Here is a 19,285-nt window from a genome sequence, read left to right as displayed (position 1 = left end):
GGCTCTTGGCTTCAGCCTGGCCCAGCCTTGTCCACTGCAGCCATTTGGGGAGTGAAATAGCAAATGGAAGATTTCTCTGTTATATTTAACCCTGATTTTCAAATAAAATAAACAGATCACTTAAAACATGGATTTTAAGCATTCAGTATGTTTGGTCAAGCCACCAGTTGAGATGCCTGCACCCCATATCTGAGTCCTTGGGTTGAATTGAAATCCATCACCACTGCCCCCAGCATCCTCATTAGCAGGAAGCTGGAATCTGAAGCCAGACCAAGAGATCGAAACTAGGCACTCCAATGTGGAATGCAGGTATCCTAACTGCCACCTTAACCCCTAGGCCCACTACTAAATTTCCAATTATTAACTGAATTTTTTGAGTAGATAATACAGTCATACAATTCCAAGAGAAAGCAAAGGCAAATTATACAAAAATATTGTCTTTTTTTCCATCACTGTATCTCTTCCACCTGTGTTTCTCCAGGCCTTCTCTAGTTAATCAGTTTCCAGTTTCTTATCTATCCTCCTGAGTCTTAGAAGGGTTTAAAGCACAGAAGTAACAGATTTGTTTTTAAAAAATTATTTTGGCTACAATGAGGAGAATATTAGAGCAGACAGAACAGTTACGAAGTACTTACGTAGTCTAGAGAATAAACAAAGTGAAATGGCTCTGAAATCAGGTACACAGGAAGACATGGAGCCTCTGGAAGGTGTGATGTGACAGAAAATAAAATCACGAAGAATAAGATACTAGTTGGATATGAGGGGAAGGGAGAAGGTAGATAAAGAGGATAATTTTGATAAGTGGATAACTTCAGGTTTCTGTCTTCTGTAAATGGATGGAAGGCACGGCCATTCAGGGATTGAGAACATTTAAGAGGTGTGGATAGGCTCTGAGTTCCATTTCCAAGATACTGTGTTTGTCTTATCTTTGTGGTGCCCAGGGAAGATATCAAATAGGCAGTTGGATTTATAATTTTGTAGCACAGGAGGAAAGTCTGAGTTCTAGAGAGAAGCCTTTGAACCGTGGATATAAATTTGATAACCCTGAAGTTCAGAGTGGAGATAAGATGGCTTAGAATTTGGCCTTGAAGAATTCTAACATTCAAGGATGGGCAAAAGAGAATAGGCCTGAAAAGGGTATGGAGAATGGCTGGAGAGGTAGAAAGAATACTGTAGGAGAAAAGTATCATGGAAAAGAGCATAAAAATTTTTTTTAACAATGGAAGAAGAGGGCTGTAGTTAGTAACATGAAATGCTGTCGTGTACTTAAGATGAGAACTTTTAAAGAATCTATTTGACATAGTAATACAGAGGTTTTCTGTAATCTTAATGTAAAACTTTCAGTGTAATAATCAGGTGAAAAGCACAGAAGTTTGCTGAATGATAAATAAGCAGTAACAAAATGGAGATTCCAAATTCAAACAGTTTTTTAGAATTATGATTTTGAATGAAAGGGATGACTTGCTGGTACATGGAGGAGAATATGGTATTGAAGAAGAGGTTTTTGTGTTGTTGTTGTTGTTGTTGAAATAGAAGAGATAAGTCTACTTAAAAGTTCACAGGGAATCTCAAAGAACTCGGAACAACCAAGGCAATTTTTAAAGAGAAGAACAAAGTTAGAGGACTCTCATTTTCTGACTTCGAAACAAATTAAAAATCTAAAGTAATCAAAGCCACTAAGGAATTAGCATAAAGACAGACTAATAAACCAATAGAATAGAACAGAGTGGGCAGAAACAAACTCTCACACACTCCTACATAGTGAAACAATCTTTCACAAGGGTGCTAAAACCATTCAACAGGGAAATGACACTCTCTTCAACAAATGATGTTGAAAACTGCCTATTCACATGCCAAAAAAATAAAACTGGGCCCCTACCATATATAATCTATAAAAATTAACTCCAAATGGATTGAAGACATAAATATAAGACTCAAAACTATAAAATTACAGGGCAAGTGCTGTGGCGTAGCAGGTAAAGCTGCTATCTGCAGTGCCAGCATCCCAATCCAGCTCTCTGCTATGGCCTGGGAAAGAGTAGAAGATGGACCCTGCACCTGCGTGGGGGACTCGGAAAAAGCTCTTGGCCCTTGGCTTCGGATAGTCACAGCTCCAGCCTTTGCAGCCATCTGGGGAGTGAGCCAGAAGATGGAAGATCTCTCTTTCCCCTCTCTTCTCTCTCTCTCTCCTCTCTGCAGAACTCTTTCAAGTAAATAAATAAATTGTTGAAAAAAATATAAAACTTCCAAAAGAAACCAACTTCATGATACTGGAGTTAGCAATTATTTCATGGATATGACACTAAAAGCACATACAAAATAAATCAGAATTGGACAAATTAGATTATATCAAATGTAAAAATTATTGTGTATTTATGAATCTAACCAACAAAATGAAAAGGCAACCTACAGAATGGAAGCAAATATTTGTAAATCATATATGTAAAAAGATTAATTTCCAAAATGTATAAAGAACTCACACAACAAAAAAAACAATTCTAAAAATTTATATTAAAGTGACCGAAGACTTTAAAAGGCATTTCTCCAAAGATTATTTACACATGACCAACAAGCATATGAAAAATGTTCAACATCACTATTCACTAGAGAAATGTAAATAAAAATCACCCATTAGGATGGCTACTAAGGAACTAAAAAATGGAAAATAACAAATATTGGTAAGGATGTAGAGAAATCAGAACTCTTAGAGAGACAGTAATATAGTGTAAACACCATGAAAAAACCAGTTTGGTGTTTTCTCAAAAAATTAAACACAGAACCACCATATGACTTAGCCAATCCCCGTTCTAGATATTTATCCAAAAGAAAGTAGAACTTGAAAAAAGTGCATAGAAAAATGGAACTAAAAATAAATTTACTTTGGTGTAAAAAAATTTTGAAATCCATGCATAGGTTTTCATTATGCATTTTCACACACTGTTTTTACACACTCCTCAGCGAAAAGAAATATCAATAGTTCCATTTATTAGGCCGGCGCCGCGGCTCACTAGGCTAATCCTCCGCCTAGCGGCGCCGGCACACCGGGTTCTAGTCCCGGTCGGGGCACCGGATTCTGTCCCGGTTGCCCCTCTTCCAGGCCAGCCCTCTGCTGTGGCCCGGGAGTGCAGTGGAGGATGGCCCAGGTGCTTGGGCCCTGCACCCCATGGGAGACCAGGAAAAGCACCTGGCTCCTGCCATCGGATCAGCGCGGTGCGCCGGCCACATCGCGCTGGCCGCGGCGGCCATTGGAGGGTGAACCAACGGCAAAAGGAAGACCTTTCTCTCTGTCTCTCTCTCTCTCACTGTCCACTCTGCCTGTCAAAAAAAAAAAAAAATAGTTCCATTTATTAAATAAATTGAAAAAAACTGCTAAGTATGTAAGCTCTAACAACTTAACATTTGGAATCATGATACACAGATATTGAAAGGAAAAGAATTTTATTTGGTTCCTAAGTAACTAGTTTCTAAATGCATGTGTATACTAATAAAAACTGGACACTACACAACTTCTGAAACTTTGGAATCAAATTATACACACTTCCCCTTATTCCCTTCTATGTTAATTGCGTGGTAATTGCTTTATTTTAAAAAAGATTCATTGATTTGAAATTTGGGGCCAGCGCTGTGGCACAGGTTAATGCCCTAGCCTGAAGCGCTGGCATCCCACATGGGCGCCGGTTCGAGTCCTGGCTGCTCCACTTTCGATCCAGCTCTCTGCTATGGCCTGGGAAAGCAGTAGAAGATGGCCCAAGTCCTTGGGCTCCTGCACCCACGTGGGAGACCTGGAGGAAGCTTCTGTCTCCTGGCTTCAGATCGGCACAGCTCCAGCTGTTGCGGCCATCTGGGGAGTGAACCAGCGGATGGAAGACCTCTCTCTCTCTCTCTGCTTCTCCTCTGTGTAACTCTTTCAAATAAATAAATCTTTAAAAAAAATAAAGAAAATCAGAGTTACACAGAAAGTGAAGTAGAGGCAGAGAGAGAGAGAGAGTTCCATTTGCCAGTTCACTCTCCATATAGCCACAACGGCTATAGCTATGCCGATCCAAAGCCAAGAGCCAAGAGCCTCCTCCAGGTCTCCCATGCAGGCACAGGGGCCCAAGGACGTGGGCCATCTTCTGCTTTCCCAGACCATAACAGAGAGCTGGATCGGAAGTGGAGCAGCCAGGACTTGAACCAGTGCCCATGTGGGATGCCAGCACTGCAGGCACCGGCTTTACCTTCTATGCCACAGCACTGGCCTTGGTAATTGCTTTTTATCACAGCTTCATATAGATATGACAGTCTCTAAAGAATGTAGTACAATCTAATGTACAAACTTTGAACTACCTAAAGCTAACTGTTCACATGTCTGACAGAAGTCTCTTGTGTTTTCCTTGAACATTTTAAATATCTTGCAGCACCTCTCTGAAATTACCAGGGTACCTTGGTACAGCTTGGGAACTTTGGATTAAGGGAGAAGGCTTGGTTTCAAACACGAGGTTAAGATTGTTCTACTGTGGCAGAAGGAAGGACATTGAAATAGGGAAATATTATGCTAAGCACATAGTGGCAACTTGGGCTTCATAATTCAACCTGGGATTCCACTCACACAAATGAGACTAAAAAATGCAAGTACTTCTTCACTGTTGGGAACCATTGTGGCATATTGTACATACAATGTTATTTTATGAAAAGTATAGTTCTAACTTTCATTTCACAGTCACTTATTAAGCTGTTTGCCTAAAAATTTTATAGTTTCTTTTAAAAATTATTAAAAGAACTCAAAGGCATGCATTACAATTTGACTAAAGTACTTCATGTGTTTTCTCCACCAGTTAAATTGACATTCAAATACATATTTTTAAATATAAAGTTAAGTTCCTGGGTTTCCAACCTCAGATGCTTAGTTATGTCTATCTGACATATTCCAATCCATGCATCTAATATGAAGTTCTACATTTGAAATAGATCACTTAAGTTTCTAAAAAATCAGTACAAGGGGCTGACATTGTGCTACATTGGATCTAGCCACTATGTGCAATGCCAGCATCCCCTATCAGAGTCCCAGCTGCTCTGCTTCCAATCCAGTTCCATGCTAACATGCCCGTAGGAGCAGTACAAGATGGCCCATGTACTTAGAACCCTGCCACCCATGTGGATGTCCCAGATACATTTGTGGGCCACTGACATTAGCCTGGACCAGCCCTAGCTGTTGCAGCCATTTGTAGAGTAAAGCAGCGGATGGGCAATCCCTGCACTCCACTCTGCCCTACTGCCGTTACTCTTCCTTTCAAATAAATAAATAAATCTTTTTAAACAATCAGTATGAGTATTCAAATATATTGTTTTCTCATTAGCTAGCTACGTAAGTAAAACTTTAGTGACTCTTTAAAAACTAGATAGATGCTCAGTATATGCTTGTTTTTACTTTGTAAAACACATGTTGGGGGCTGGAGCTGTAAGATAGCCAGTAAAGCCACTGCCTGCAGTGCTGACACCCCATTTGATCACTGGTTCGAGTTCTGACTGCTCCATTTCCAATCCAGCTCTATGCTATGGCCTGGTAAAGCAGTAGAAGATGGCCCAAGTGCTTGGGTCCCTGCACTAGCATGGGAGATCGTAAGTAGCTCTTCGTTCCTGGCTTCAAATCGGCCCAGTTCTGGACATTGGAGCCATTTGGGGAGTGAACCAGTGGGTGGAAGACCTCTCTCTCTCTCTCTCTCTCTCTGACTCTGAACTCTCTAACTCTGCCTGTCATATAAATAAATCTTTAAAAAAAATGTGAAAAATCAACAAGAGAAATTACAAAATTCAGATTTTGAATTTATGTAAGTTTATACAAATTTACTATGACAATATATGAGTTAAATTCATAGTTTTGAACAAGCACACTATGTAACAAAATACCTTGAAGCTTCTAAAATATTTTTAGAAACAAATGCCAAGGGTAGAGCCAGGAAATTGAGTTTCTTTAAAGAAATGCCTTAAAATGAAAATAATAAAACAGCAGAATCATTTATGAAGAGAACAGAAAAGAAATGTCGATTAGTGATACAAATATACTATTTTTTTTTTTTTTTTGACAGGCAGAGTGGACAGTGAGAGAAAGAGACAGAGAGAAAGGTCTTCCTTTTTCATTGTTTCACCCCCCAGCGGCCGCTGCAGCCGGCGCACCGCACTGATCCAAAGCCAGGAGCTAGGTGCTTCTCCTGGTCTCCCTTGTAGGCGCAGGGCCCAAGGGCTTGGGCCATCCTCCACTGCACTGCCAGGCCACAGCAGAGAGCTGTACTGGAAGAGGAGCAACCGGGATACAGATATACTATTGTAAAAAACATGAAAATCTTGTGTCATAACTACATTCCAAAGCTAGGTTCACATTTTACTCTATTCTTTAGAATAAATAATTGATGTATCAGTGGATTATCATAGGTCATCAAACCTGAAGTAGTACAGACACATGTAAATTTTTTGTTTTTTCTGGAAAGGAATGTATTTTTGCCTAAGACTAAGTATTAGGGTATGATATTAAACTCACTAGCTGAACATTAGGATTTGATTCCTTGGGCAAATACTGTGATACAGCATATTGGACCACTTGCTTGTGGTACCCACATCCCATATTAGAGTGCTGGTTCAAGTCCTGGCCATTCTGTTTCCAATCCAGCTCACTGCTAATGCTTTTCTGGCAGGCAGGGGATGATGGATCAAATGCTTGAGTTCCTGCAACCCATGTGGAAAACCCAAATGGAGTTCCTGGCTCCTGACTTCAGTCCATGTTACAGTCATTTGGGATGTGAATTAGCAGACAGATCTCTCTGTCTCCATCCTACATCCCCACTCTGCTGTGTCAGTCTGCTTTTCAAATACATGTATCTTTTAAAAAACTGTATTATTCAGATACAGTATTGTACTTGGGCACAAACACATGCATGCACACAACTTCTGATTTTAGTACAAATTTTTTTGAGTGCGATGGCCATGAGTATGTACCACTTAGAGCTCTTCCATGAGGAACTGAAGCTGGGGACAGAAACGACTGACAGAGGCTACACTTTCCGCAGGGGCCTTCATAAGTAGCTGGCATGGAGGGATTTGCAGCCAGTCCTACCTTGTCCAACAGGTGACTTCTCCAAGGGACAACATGTGGCTTGGCTGAACTTTCTCAGTACTGTGCTGCAGCATGAGCTCTTTCTACTCTATCCTCCTTTCCTCCCTGTCCTTTCACAGGTTTCAGACCAACATTCCAGTCAAAAGGCTCTTCCCACCTACTACTCCTCCTCCCTTTCTTACTATCTTTCACATATCCAGCATTAATCTTTTGCATGGTCAGTACCATCTTGGCATCTGCTTCTCTGATGATCCAAGTTGACACTGGTCATGTTTAAGAGGGATTTCAGTTAAAGAAATGCATGTGTTAATTGTTAAATGTAAAAAATACATTAAAATAAACAGTTGCTTATGGCCTATCCTCTTAGAGCCTCTTATCTTTCTCAAAGATAACCATGTTCAATTCTCATAGTGGTTCCTTCTGTTTCTATCCCCCACTTCTAAATAAGAAGTTGCATCAGTTAAAAGTGCATTCATGTGTATGTAATACTAACCTGAGAAAATCATTCATCAAATGGGCACTTGTTTTACACAACAAAAGAAGTCTGATTCACAACCCTTTAAATATATCATGTTGTTTTCCCTTTCATTTTATTATATAAAGGCTTTTTTTTTTTTTGCTCTTCTCTATATCTTTGGTTTATATTGGTCTTTTTTTAATCATTAGGTCCTTTCAAAACTACAGTTCAGGGAAATATACTTCTATTATTTTTTCTTCCCTTCTATTATTTCTATTAGTTAGATACTGGACCTTCTACTACGCTACTTTTCTTATTTCATCTATGGCTCATAATTATATCCCTTTTTCATTCTATTCTTCATTATAAGATATTTCAATTTTGCCTGTTAATTCATTTTTTTAAATTTACATGCTCATATTCTTAATCTGCCAATGTTCCCTTTTCGTTATTTCTTTTAAAAAATAGCATAGCAGGGGCCAGCACTGTGGCACAGTAGGTTAATCCTCCACCTGTGGCACAGGCATCCCACATGGGCACTGGTTCTAGTCCTGTTTGCTCCTCTTCCAATTCAGCTCTCTGATATGGCCTGGGAAAGCAGTAGAAGATGCCCAAGTGCTTGGGCCCCTGCATCCATGTGGGAGACTCAGAAAAAGCTCCTGGCTCCTGGCTTTGGATGAGCGCAGCTCCAGCCATTGCAGCCATTTGGGGAGTGAATCAGCGGACAGAAGACCTTTCTCTCTGTCTCTCCATCTCACTGTCTGTAACTCTTTCAAATAAATAAATAAAATCTTTTTAAAAAATACCATAGTATACTTGCTTGAAAAACCTCTTATTTCTCTGTGGATACTCATTTTCATTCTCTTAATATCCTTCTGTTTATTGCATTGCCCGATTCTTTTCATTTTCTCCTTATTTCACCCTCAGACTTACAGATACCAGATTTAGATGAAGAATTCCCTCTAAAGTATGATCTCTGGCTCTCTGTTTATATTTAAAGGTGAGTAGAAAGTTGATGTGCATGGGCAGGTTTACTAACTTCAGTTTCACTGTAAGATTAATTGGCAGATTTACGGTTTTTCAAAGGAACTGCCAAATATTGGTATCTACAGGCTTTTTTTGGAGAAATAGTCATTTTTTCCGGAAACAAGTCCTCTAAACAAGTAACATGGAGACATAAGCCTTGGTAGGTACTGTAGAGGGGAAGCAGCTGGGGAAAATCTCACCATTCCAGATATAGACTTACTTAATCCCCTTATTTTCAATCTAGCCACCTCACTTCTACTTTTTATTGCGTTAAAGTGTTTTCAAGTTCAGAAACCCTCTGTTTTTGGTGTACCCATCCCATCTCATTTGCTCTTTATATAAACTTTCAACATAGCCTCTTATCTTTAGTTGCAGATTCTACTATATATGTATCTTTCTGTGTTTCTGCAGCACAAAACTTTGGCTTCCCACTGACATCTTCTGCTGCAAGCAAAGATGCTTCAGCAAAGGCAGTAGTCTGCAAACCCAGGTACCACGTAGCCTTCTAGTTTTATGACATCCCAAAACCGGTTGGTATCCCCTGTCATCATGGCCTTTTTATTCTCCTTGCCCTCACGATTTTATATATTATTTTTAATTTAAATAAGTAATAAACAGAAATGAGAATGAGCACACAGCTGTAATCATTCGTATTTAATGGGAAGACCTCTGTGTGTTCCAAATGTTATTTTTATTGAATATTTTTTCTTGAATTTTTTTATATTTATGTTTTGCTGAAAAGCAGTACAGTATATATAGAGGCTAAAGGCATAAATTTTGAGGCCTGAGTTTGAATTCTAGTATGGCTTACTAGTTGTGTAGTTAATCTGCAACATCAACTTTCTCATAGTTCTGAAGAGCACAACGACTTAATATTTATCCTGTAAGAAGTAAAAATGAGAATATATAATACTTAAAGTCTGTCTGGCACATAGCAAGAGCTACTTAAATGTTAAATAAAAAATAGTGGGGGCCAGAGCTGTGGAATAGTGGGTAAAGCCACTGCCTGCAGTGCCAGCAACCCATATGGGTGCCGGTTTGATCTCGGCTGCTCCACTTCTGATCCAGCTCTCTGTATGGCCTGGGAAAGCAGTAGAAGATAGCCCAAGTGCTTGGGCCCCTGCACCCACGTGGAAGACCCAGAAGAAGTTCCTGGCTTCAGATGGGCACAGCTCCAGCCTTTGCAGCCAATTGGGGAGTGAACCAGCAGATGGAAGACCTCTCTCTCTCTTTTTCTTTCTCTCCCTGCCTCCCTCCATCTAGCTCTCCCTCTCCCTCTCTCTCTGTATAATTCTGACTTTCAAATAAATAAATAAATCTTTAAACATGTTTTTAAAAAGAGAGTTATTTCAGCGATAAAGAACTTTAATTTCTAGAGAATTACAAAATATCAAAATAAAGGATATCAGAGGTAACTAGAATTGTGACTCTGGTTCAAGTTTAAATAATTTTGTACACATTATGGCAAGTGATTGGTGTACCAATTATGATACCACCTGGGACACTCATCCCATATCAGAGTACCTGGGTTCAAGGCCCAGCTCCAGCTCCTGCTTAGTAGGTAGAAGTATGCATACCCTGGACACAGCAGGTGATGATTCAAGTAGGTGGGTCCTTCTCACCCATGTGGGAAATCTAGATTGGGTTCCCATCTCCTGGCTTCAGCCTGCCCAACCTTGGCTACTGCAGGCATTTAGGGAGTAAATCAGTGGATGGGAGATCTCTGAGTGTGTGTATGCTTTTCAAACAAATAAAATAAATCTGCAAATAAAAGTTTTATATACAGAAATATATATGCATGGCAATTAAAAATATTTTATATAGATGAAATCAGAGTTACATAAAAGGTTCTACACTGACTGGCAGACATGAGATGGCTTCAAATATTTCTCTATTTTGAATATTCACTTTATTGAACATTTATCTGAATGTTTCTCTAGTAGTATACATTATCTAACAGAATTATTTTCTAGTTTGGCAACTGCATACTACAACCAGTATTAATTTTCCTATAATTTCACAAACACTTTATGTTCAATTTAAATATCTGCTTATCTGTGGAGTGGAAAAAGCAGTATATCACTGCTATTTTACTATGAGGTTAAAAAAAAAACTGGGGAATTAGATGAAGAATACATGAGCAGCTTCAACAATATTGGCAATGACCTAATTCATTAATTCAGTATGAAATTCACACATCTATTTTATGACATGAAACATATACAATATACTAATTCCAAATATTATGTATTAAAATAGTTCTACTGACCATGTGATCAGTGTATGTATATCAAGTATATAATCTTTAAAGTAGTTATATATGCATATAATAAAAAGACAAACATCAAATAGTGAATAGGAAGTAATACTAAATGATCAGATAATATGATTCATATTCATTTGGGCTTTTCTGTATTTTCCAAATTCTTTACCTTAAGCATGTCTATTATTTTTATACTTTTGAAGGAAACCACTAAATATTTTTATTTTTAAGCAGGAAAATATTAAGTACTAAACTGCCACATCCTGTGAAAGTAACTTTCACTGGTCCAGGGGGATCCTAGACAATTTCATTCACTTGCTGATCACAGCAGTGAAACTAGCTTTTCATGCAGGTCATGCAGGTCATCAAGTAAACATCCACAGAGAAATCTTTTCATACCCCTAACTTCTAATTATCTAAAGACAAATTATCTCTGGGGCATTTTTCACCATTACTAAGAATACCTTTTCCTTTCTATTTATCTAATTTACATTCTTCCTTCAAAATCCAGCATAAGTCCATTTGCCTCTGTGAAATCTTAAATGCCTTCTTAGCAAAAATCTCAACTTTGGATATGTTTAGATATTATACTGAATATTTAATCTCAAATTACTCTTTAATTTTGCTCAGTAGTTCTGTTTCCCAAATATATTTTAAATTCTTTAAAGGTAAGAGTTTCCATCTAGTATTTTCTGCTGTCCCTAATATAAAGTTTATTGGTGAGCCTCAATAAATGTCTGTTGATAAACAACTTAATAATATTGAGACTTATATGTAATTAAATAATAAAACAGGAAACAAAATCTGCTTTAAGCCTTTTTCAAGCCCTCTGACTTCTAAATCCTTTGATTTTTAGAGAACAAACTTCTCCATGTTCCTCACTATTCTGATTGATCTTTCTCTTTCTCTTACTGATTAAACTCTCCTTTCTTATCCCCTAAATGAGAGGATCCTTGGCTCTTACTTGTTGTCCCAAAATATTTACCTCCTCCAATAAGAATACCCAGTTAGATATTTTTTAATTAAATATTTTCTTTTTTTTTTAAAGTCTATTTGTTTTAAATTTATTTACTTGAAAGGCAAAGTGAGAGCATTCTTCCATCTGCTGGTTCACTCCCCAGATGCCCTGGCTAGGCCAGGCTGAAGCAAGGAGCCAGGAACTCCATCCAGGTCTCCCATGTAAATGTAAGGGACCCCACTTGAGCCACCATCCATGGCATCTCAGGGCGCACATTAGCAGGAAGCCGAATCAGAGCCCAGGCAGAACCCACCACATCATATAACACCAGCACCAGTTGGCATGGCTTTAATACCACCTCCTTGTCTGTTTAGTCCCAAATTTTCAACTCCAACCTTTCCCTCCAATTCCATATTTCCAATAATATCATTTAATTATCTTTAGATATTCCATATGTAACTAATGTGAAAACTAGTAAACTTTTTATCTACCATTCTAAATTTCTTCACTGGCTTTCAAAACTCTGCACTTTATCTTCACTGTTCTTAAACTGAAAATGTTACTGCCTCTGGTTCTCAGGTGTACTCTATATCCCACTGCCAGGCTAATCCTTCTTTAAGTCTAATTTTTATAGTATACCCTCTTGTGTAAGTGTCCACAATGTTACAGGAAAATGTTTCAATATCTTAGTGTGACATTCAAAGCCTCCACAAGGAAGCTCCAAATAACCTTTCAAACTTAAAATTAAAAAAAAAAAAAGAACAAAATCCAATTTATTTATTTATTTATTTATTTGAGAGATGGGGAGGGGGAGAGAGAGAGAGAGAGAGAGAGAGAGAGAGAGAGCGGTCTTCCATCTGCTGGTTCATTCCTCAAATGGCTGCAATCGCTGGAGCTGAGCCAATCCAAAGCCAGGAACCCAGAGCTTCTTTCAGGGTTCCCATGTGGGTGCAGGGGCCCAAGCATTTGGACCATCTTCTGCTGCTTTCCCAGGTGCAATAGCAGGGAGCTGGATTGGAAATGGAGCAGCCAGAACTTAAACTGGTGCTCATTTGGAATGCTGGCATGACAGCCCAGGGTTTTAACCCACTGTGCCACAGCACCGGCCCCAGGACTTTGTTCGTCAACATGAACCACTGATTCCCAGATGGGCCTACCTCTTCACTACCATACAGAGTTCCCATCTCAGTTGATTCAATTCCTTCTCCTGGAAAACTTTTCCTCAGCTTCACTAAATTTTATAACTGCCTTGATGTCCAAGTAAAATTGTGACTTCTCTGCAAAATTTTTCTTAACTATTTCAGATTATACTGTGCCTATGCTTTCTGTAAATCTCTACCATCTTTTTACTTGGTGTCACATAATTTAGCACTCAATAGCGTCTTAGTGATTTCACATGACTATTCTTGAATAGGTTATGCTGGGGATTCAGTTCATGCCTTACACTTCCTTAGTGATTCCTATAGGCAATAAATACTGTGTGATATGTTTCATGTAAGTAATATTCTATCACTAATAGCTATATCTTGATGCCATGGTTTGTCCACTATTATAAGGAAATTAAATTGATTTCCACATAATTTGAAGAAAAGAAAGATCAGGTTCTACAACTAAGAAAACTGTGATCAAATGACTTCCATAAAGTCATAATTTACCTGACAAGCTTGGAAAATAATTTGTATTTTTCACATAGCCTGTCAAATATTTCATTCCAAGAACTAAAAAAAGAAACTATCTTTACTTGGCATTTTAACATTGTGCCTGGAAATCTCGAATTGTTATGGACAGAAACCAGGGTACAGCTGACTATATTATTCACTTTTATAATTAAATGCACATACATGATTCAAATAATTTAATCTAAAATCAACATACTTGAGGTTACACCTATGTTTAAAGATAACATTGGTTTAAACTGCAATAATCTGAAAATATGAATGTGAATAAAAACACAATACTTGGGGTTGGTGTTATAATATAGCAGGTAAAGTCACCAACTGCTACACTACACTGGCATCCAATATGGATGCCAGATCATGTCCTGGATGCTCCACTTCCAATCCAGCTCCCTGCTAATGCCCTCAGAAAAGAAGTGGAAAATAGCTCAAGTGCTTGTTTCCCCTGCAGCTACATGGGAGACCAAGATGAAGCTCCTGGCTCCTGGCTTCCATCTGGCTCAGCCCTGGCTATTGCAGCCACATGGGGAGTGAACCAGCAGATGAAAGATCTCTGTTTCTCCCTGTCTCTCTCTCTCTGTAACCATGACTTTCAAATAAGTAAATAAATCTTTTTTTAAAAAAAACCTATTTTACAGAATTTTAAAATTCTATCAGGGTGATGAATAATAGTGTTTTAATGCTGAAGTTATTATTCCCTAAGAATAGTTTGTAAAAATGGCTTAAGTATTTCAAAACAGCAAAGTATTAAATTTTTTCTCTTAATGAAATTATTTTCAGAAACCCAAACAAAAAAATTGACAAATATATTTAATATCTAATAAAGCTAAAATTTTAACTTATATCTCATATCTTTTAATGCATCTCAAAATATGAATAGGCATCATCTGAAGAAAGAATCTGAACAGATAATTTGTATACCAAACAAATGTATAGGTAGGCCTTGACTTGTAATCTGCTCTGGATTTACAAGTGGAAGGAATTTTTTTTAAACTGTATAATTTAGAGATCATTGGATGAACAATTAACTAAATTTTAGTAATGATGACAACCTCTAAGTACTCATTTTTCAGAGAAAGACTCCAAGCTCAGATTACATCCTCTAAAATTTTTTATGTTGTTGTAATTACTTCTCTCATTTCTAAACAATTGGACCTCTTAAAAAAATGAAATTCCTTAAAAAGAAGATAATTAAAGTAAATTCCATAAAGTCTATATTTACCATTTTTTGGAACTAAAAAATTTACATTAATAGAGGAGTGGCCTAATTAAAAAATGGAGGAGTCTGAATGCAAAAGCACCAACATATTGTTCTCTCCTTTTGTAAGAGTTATAAAACATTATGTTGTGGTCAACTGCTGCCATTGTAGGGATAAATTTATGGGGAAATCACTAACAGAACTTAAGCATGTATTATCTTTGGAACCACGAAACTGGAGTGGGATACACAAAAGGAAGACTCATAACTAAGGAAAATTTTACAAGATTTACACCAAATTTAACAGAAAGGGTTAAGGGATTATTATGCTAAAAATTACCTTAAACATCACTTTTTAAATTTAGTTTGATACAAGAGGTCTTCAGGAATAGAACTCACTTACATTTTTAGAGAACTTAGCTAACAGTTCTATCTAGAAACTGAAAAAAGTGAATATATAATGTTAGTAGATGTGTCAAAGGCTTTAAAGTTGTGGGGATAGATCCAGACCTGTGGGCAGGATGGAGGTGAAGCTAACTTCTTAAAATATAACACATCAAGAATGTTCTGGGAGTATAAGATCTATATTTAGGAATATCTTATTCACTACAGAAATAAAGTACAAAGTATTACAAAATCTAAAAAGGGGTAAGTCCTGTTGGAAATGTCAACAGCAGACTCACTGATACAGTAGCCTAAATATTCAATATTGTCAGATAATTGTACATCACAAAAGTAATTTTGTATAAGATTCTGTCATGAAAATGCTTTTTCTGAGTTGAATTAACTCAATAGTGAGAGATACCATTCCTCAACATTTCCCCTACAGGACATATAACCAAACCTGTTATTAATTTAAAATGTAATAAAATCTATCTAAAAAGAACTGTCTATTGGGATGATTATCACATATTTTAAGATGCCTGACATGTTCCAACTTACCCTGAGTGAAAGTAAGGGTGGAGGCCATGAGACACACCTCTTACTATAGGTGGCAGGCTTGCCCTACAGTCAAATAATTCTGAGTCTGTTTTTAAGGTGAGCAATAGCATTAAGAACCACAAGTTGATCTACATAAGTTTGAAACTTTCTGGAGTATATTTTGCATTCAAGTTTTAAAACTGAGTTAAAACTTAATTATTTATGCAAATAAACTATGATTTTAAAATCATTCCACTCTTTGGGACAGCATTTTAAAGTGAATTTAGGAAGTAATATGTTTCTAAAAATATTAATTCAGCTTTGTACATAGTCTCTGGAAAGTAAATACATTCCAAGAGGGAAGGTAACTCAATATTTCCATGAGTAAAGATAGACTAATTTAGACAAAAAATGAGAAAAAACAAGAATCCACTAAAATGACAGTCTATATTCAAGACAGATTAAGATGCTTATAATTACTACAAATGTGATGTTGCAATTCATGGATAGAAATGTGGGCCTACATTGCAAATGAGAATAGTTAAGCATAAAATAAGTCATGCTGTAAATAAGAATTTAAATTGATATGGAACATAGGATTACAGAGATCAGTTATAATTAGTAGTAGTACTGATAAAACATCAATTTCATGGATGACTAATGATTATCTTTTTATCACAAACAAATTTTTTTCTAGGCAAATATTATTTCTGGGCTTATAAGAAAAATCCAAGGCATGTTTATTATTTTGTGATGAATGTTCACTAATTATTCTGTCCTAATCATGTTCTGAATCTAGGCCCATTCAATATTTAGTTCCCCTTGCCTAGGCCCCAGCAGTACTGTCCAACATAACTTTTTACAACAGCAATATTTTGCAGTGTACACTATGATAACATGTGGATGCTAAGCACTTAAAATGTGGCCAGCGTAACTGAGAAACTGAATTTTAAATTTTATTTAATTACTCAAATTGCTATATGTGACTAGTACTACCATATTTAACAGTGCAGGTCAGAAGGCTCAAAAAATACGAACAAATGTCCATTGTATTAAGTCTCACTCTAATCAGCTTGTTGAATTCCATAAGCATGATTTTTACAAATGCCTTCAAGAGTGGCATGCCAAATACCTTTTGTCCTGTGGTTCCTTCTTTATTCAAAATATGACTCAATATATGGTAGTTAACATCTAATAAAACATTCTTACAAATTCAAACTAAAAAATTTTGAAGATTTTTATAGCTATTTATAGTATATTGGTACAACTACACTGACTGATGGCTTGTGTCAATCTGTCTAATATTAGTTTCAGAATGACTAGCATTCAAACTATGAAATATCCACTCCTAAAAATTTTTTTCCATTACCTTTCATAACACAAGAACATCAATTACTACATAGTTTTCAGCTCCATTGGTTAAACACTGCAAAAGGTTGTCAAACCATTTTACCTGACAGACATATTTGTTCTTCCATTTGCTCAGCACACACTGACTGTTTTGCATCAGCTCCTGAAAGACAACAGTAAAAGAGAGAGTGCAGTTGGCTACACACATTGTCATCATAGTTAAAGTGCTTCTAATTCACAAGCAAAAGAAAAAAAAAATCAACATGCCACACAAAGATGCAACTGTTTTGGAACTCTTCACTGGACAAAAGCAGAGCTATCATCACCATGAGAGTTGATCCTTTATGAAAATTAAAGCTGTTGAAAGATGTTTTAAAACAGATTTGTTTGTTGCCATTTTTGAAACTTTTTGAAAGATACCTCCAACTCTTTGAGTGAGTCTCGAAGTTTGTCTGGTCGTCTATTTTTGAGCGTCCAAGGATAATCTCGGGCTGGCAAATAAAACATGTACTACAGTTAGTTAAACATGATTTAAAAAAGGAAACTCTGCTTAGCAGTGTGCCTTAGGAAGATTAAAATAAAACACCTCCATAATTGAGAGGAAGTGGGCTTCATTTCTATCATCAAATGACAACCTCTTGAAAAGCTTTGTCACAGGAACAGAATTTTTACCACACAACAATCTCCCTGATCATAATTTTATGATGACAACCAACAAGGCTTAGAGAATCTCTGTGAAATTTTGGTAGGCCTGTGAATATAGTAATAATTATTGGTAAATGACCCATTCTTTACCACTGAACCAACTTTTTCATGTAAATAATTCAATGTTCAATAAAAAAGAAATTCCAAATTCTCCAAGTGGCCTACTCAGATGTGAAAACGCTCATGAATAAAAATATTGTAAGAAAAGAAATAAAATACAAAAATGATACATAAAAATGAATTTTAAATTGAGTATCAAAGCATCATATAATAAAACTAAGGGGAAAATCTGAGGAAAATTCAAGTTTTCAACTGGAACTAAAAATTCTCTTTTAAATTTAGAATAATACTCTATAGATTCGATGAGAATTTATAAATGAAAAGCTCTTTTTAAATAAATTTAATTGAAAGATCAAATTATTTAGCACAGTAACAATGTTAACCTAAAATAAACTGAAAATAGTTCTGCTTTTAAAATTAGTAAAATGCTAAACTCATTATACTATTTTATCAGAAAAATTAATTTTGCTTTGGAGTCTCTTAACCAATAATTCCAAATAAGAGTTTTATATATATGTGTATGTATATATGAGAGTGTATGTGTATGTGTGTGTTGTGTGTGCAATAACTAAGGGTCCTTCAAATAGTTCAAGGAAAAGTAAAATTAAAAGACAAGATCATCTGATACAAAAAACTTTGAAATCCATGCAGGTTTTTCATAATATGCATTTTCCATGAACCTCATGAGGATTCCTCATATATAGACGGATATTTACATTTCAGAGTAGAAATATTATATATCTCAATTCAGCAAATTAAACTGGTTATATAAACATAATTCTGATATGTACAGAATGTGTATAAACTTTAAAATCTGTGTTGCAGCCACTAATACAGTATTTTAAAAATCTAAACATCATTTCAGCCATTTAAAACAAGAGAGCAAGTAGGATTTTCAACTCCAGCTGAATTCCATATAAAAATCTTAAATTACATTTAACTTAAAGTCATTAAAACCATACTACATCATAGACATATTATATATATTTGACATATATCTGAGAACAAAAAAGACAAAAATGACTAAAGTGCTAACATAGATATTTCAAATTTTATATTCTTAAAATGGGCAAACATTAGCAATTCAGGCAAAATATGAATAAATAAATATTATCAGAATTTAAGCATGGTACTTTTTTTAAATATATTAAATATAGTTAATAACAGAGATTTGGGTTTACATAAGCATATCTTACCAAAACTGATAGAGTTCAACAGTCTAAATGACAAAGATCTAAAAACTATAATTCTTACTGTTATGTTTATATCCCTAAAGAATGGTAATTTGTAATTATAAGAAGTTCCCTATTTGTGCAAAAAGCAGAACATTTTAAAACACTGAACTTTCCAATTTTATAATCCAAAAACACATAAAGCAAGCTTACATTCTGCCAGCCTCTGCTTTTCTTCTAAGTTACCATGCTCTGTCGCTGATATTATGGCAGAGGAGATGAAAAGAAGACAAAAATTAGGAATTATTTGTATTATATATATATGTATATATAATATACATTATATATATGTATATATATATAAAATGTACTATTACATACATTGCTGGAATTAATCTATTCAACTTTAAGA

The 19,285-nt window shown here is 36.2% G+C and overlaps 1 protein-coding gene across 27 annotated transcripts in view; it reads right to left on the bottom strand.

Moving 5' to 3' along the window:
• Positions 1-19,285, bottom strand: part of WDPCP (WD repeat containing planar cell polarity effector) — a 378,644-nt gene that overhangs the window by 255,144 nt on the left and 104,215 nt on the right. For all 27 annotated transcript variants that reach the window (XR_007918238.2, XR_007918239.2, XM_051842843.2 and 24 more), the window contains 3 exons: positions 19,087-19,131; positions 17,357-17,427; positions 17,040-17,099 (listed from right to left, as the gene is read on the bottom strand). Coding sequence is in view for 25 of the 27 variants with exons in the window: in XM_051842843.2 (XP_051698803.2) it covers positions 17,040-17,099; positions 17,357-17,427; positions 19,087-19,131 (176 nt within the window). In the remaining 2 variants the exon portion in view is untranslated. The remainder of the gene's footprint in view (positions 1-17,039; positions 17,100-17,356; positions 17,428-19,086; positions 19,132-19,285) is intronic.

Source organism: Oryctolagus cuniculus, chromosome 2 (genome assembly GCF_964237555.1).
Source record: "Oryctolagus cuniculus chromosome 2, mOryCun1.1, whole genome shotgun sequence".
Taxonomy (NCBI): Eukaryota; Metazoa; Chordata; class Mammalia; order Lagomorpha; family Leporidae; genus Oryctolagus; species Oryctolagus cuniculus.
Note: the sequence above shows the minus strand (reverse complement) of the source record. Positions and strands in the feature narration are given on the sequence as shown.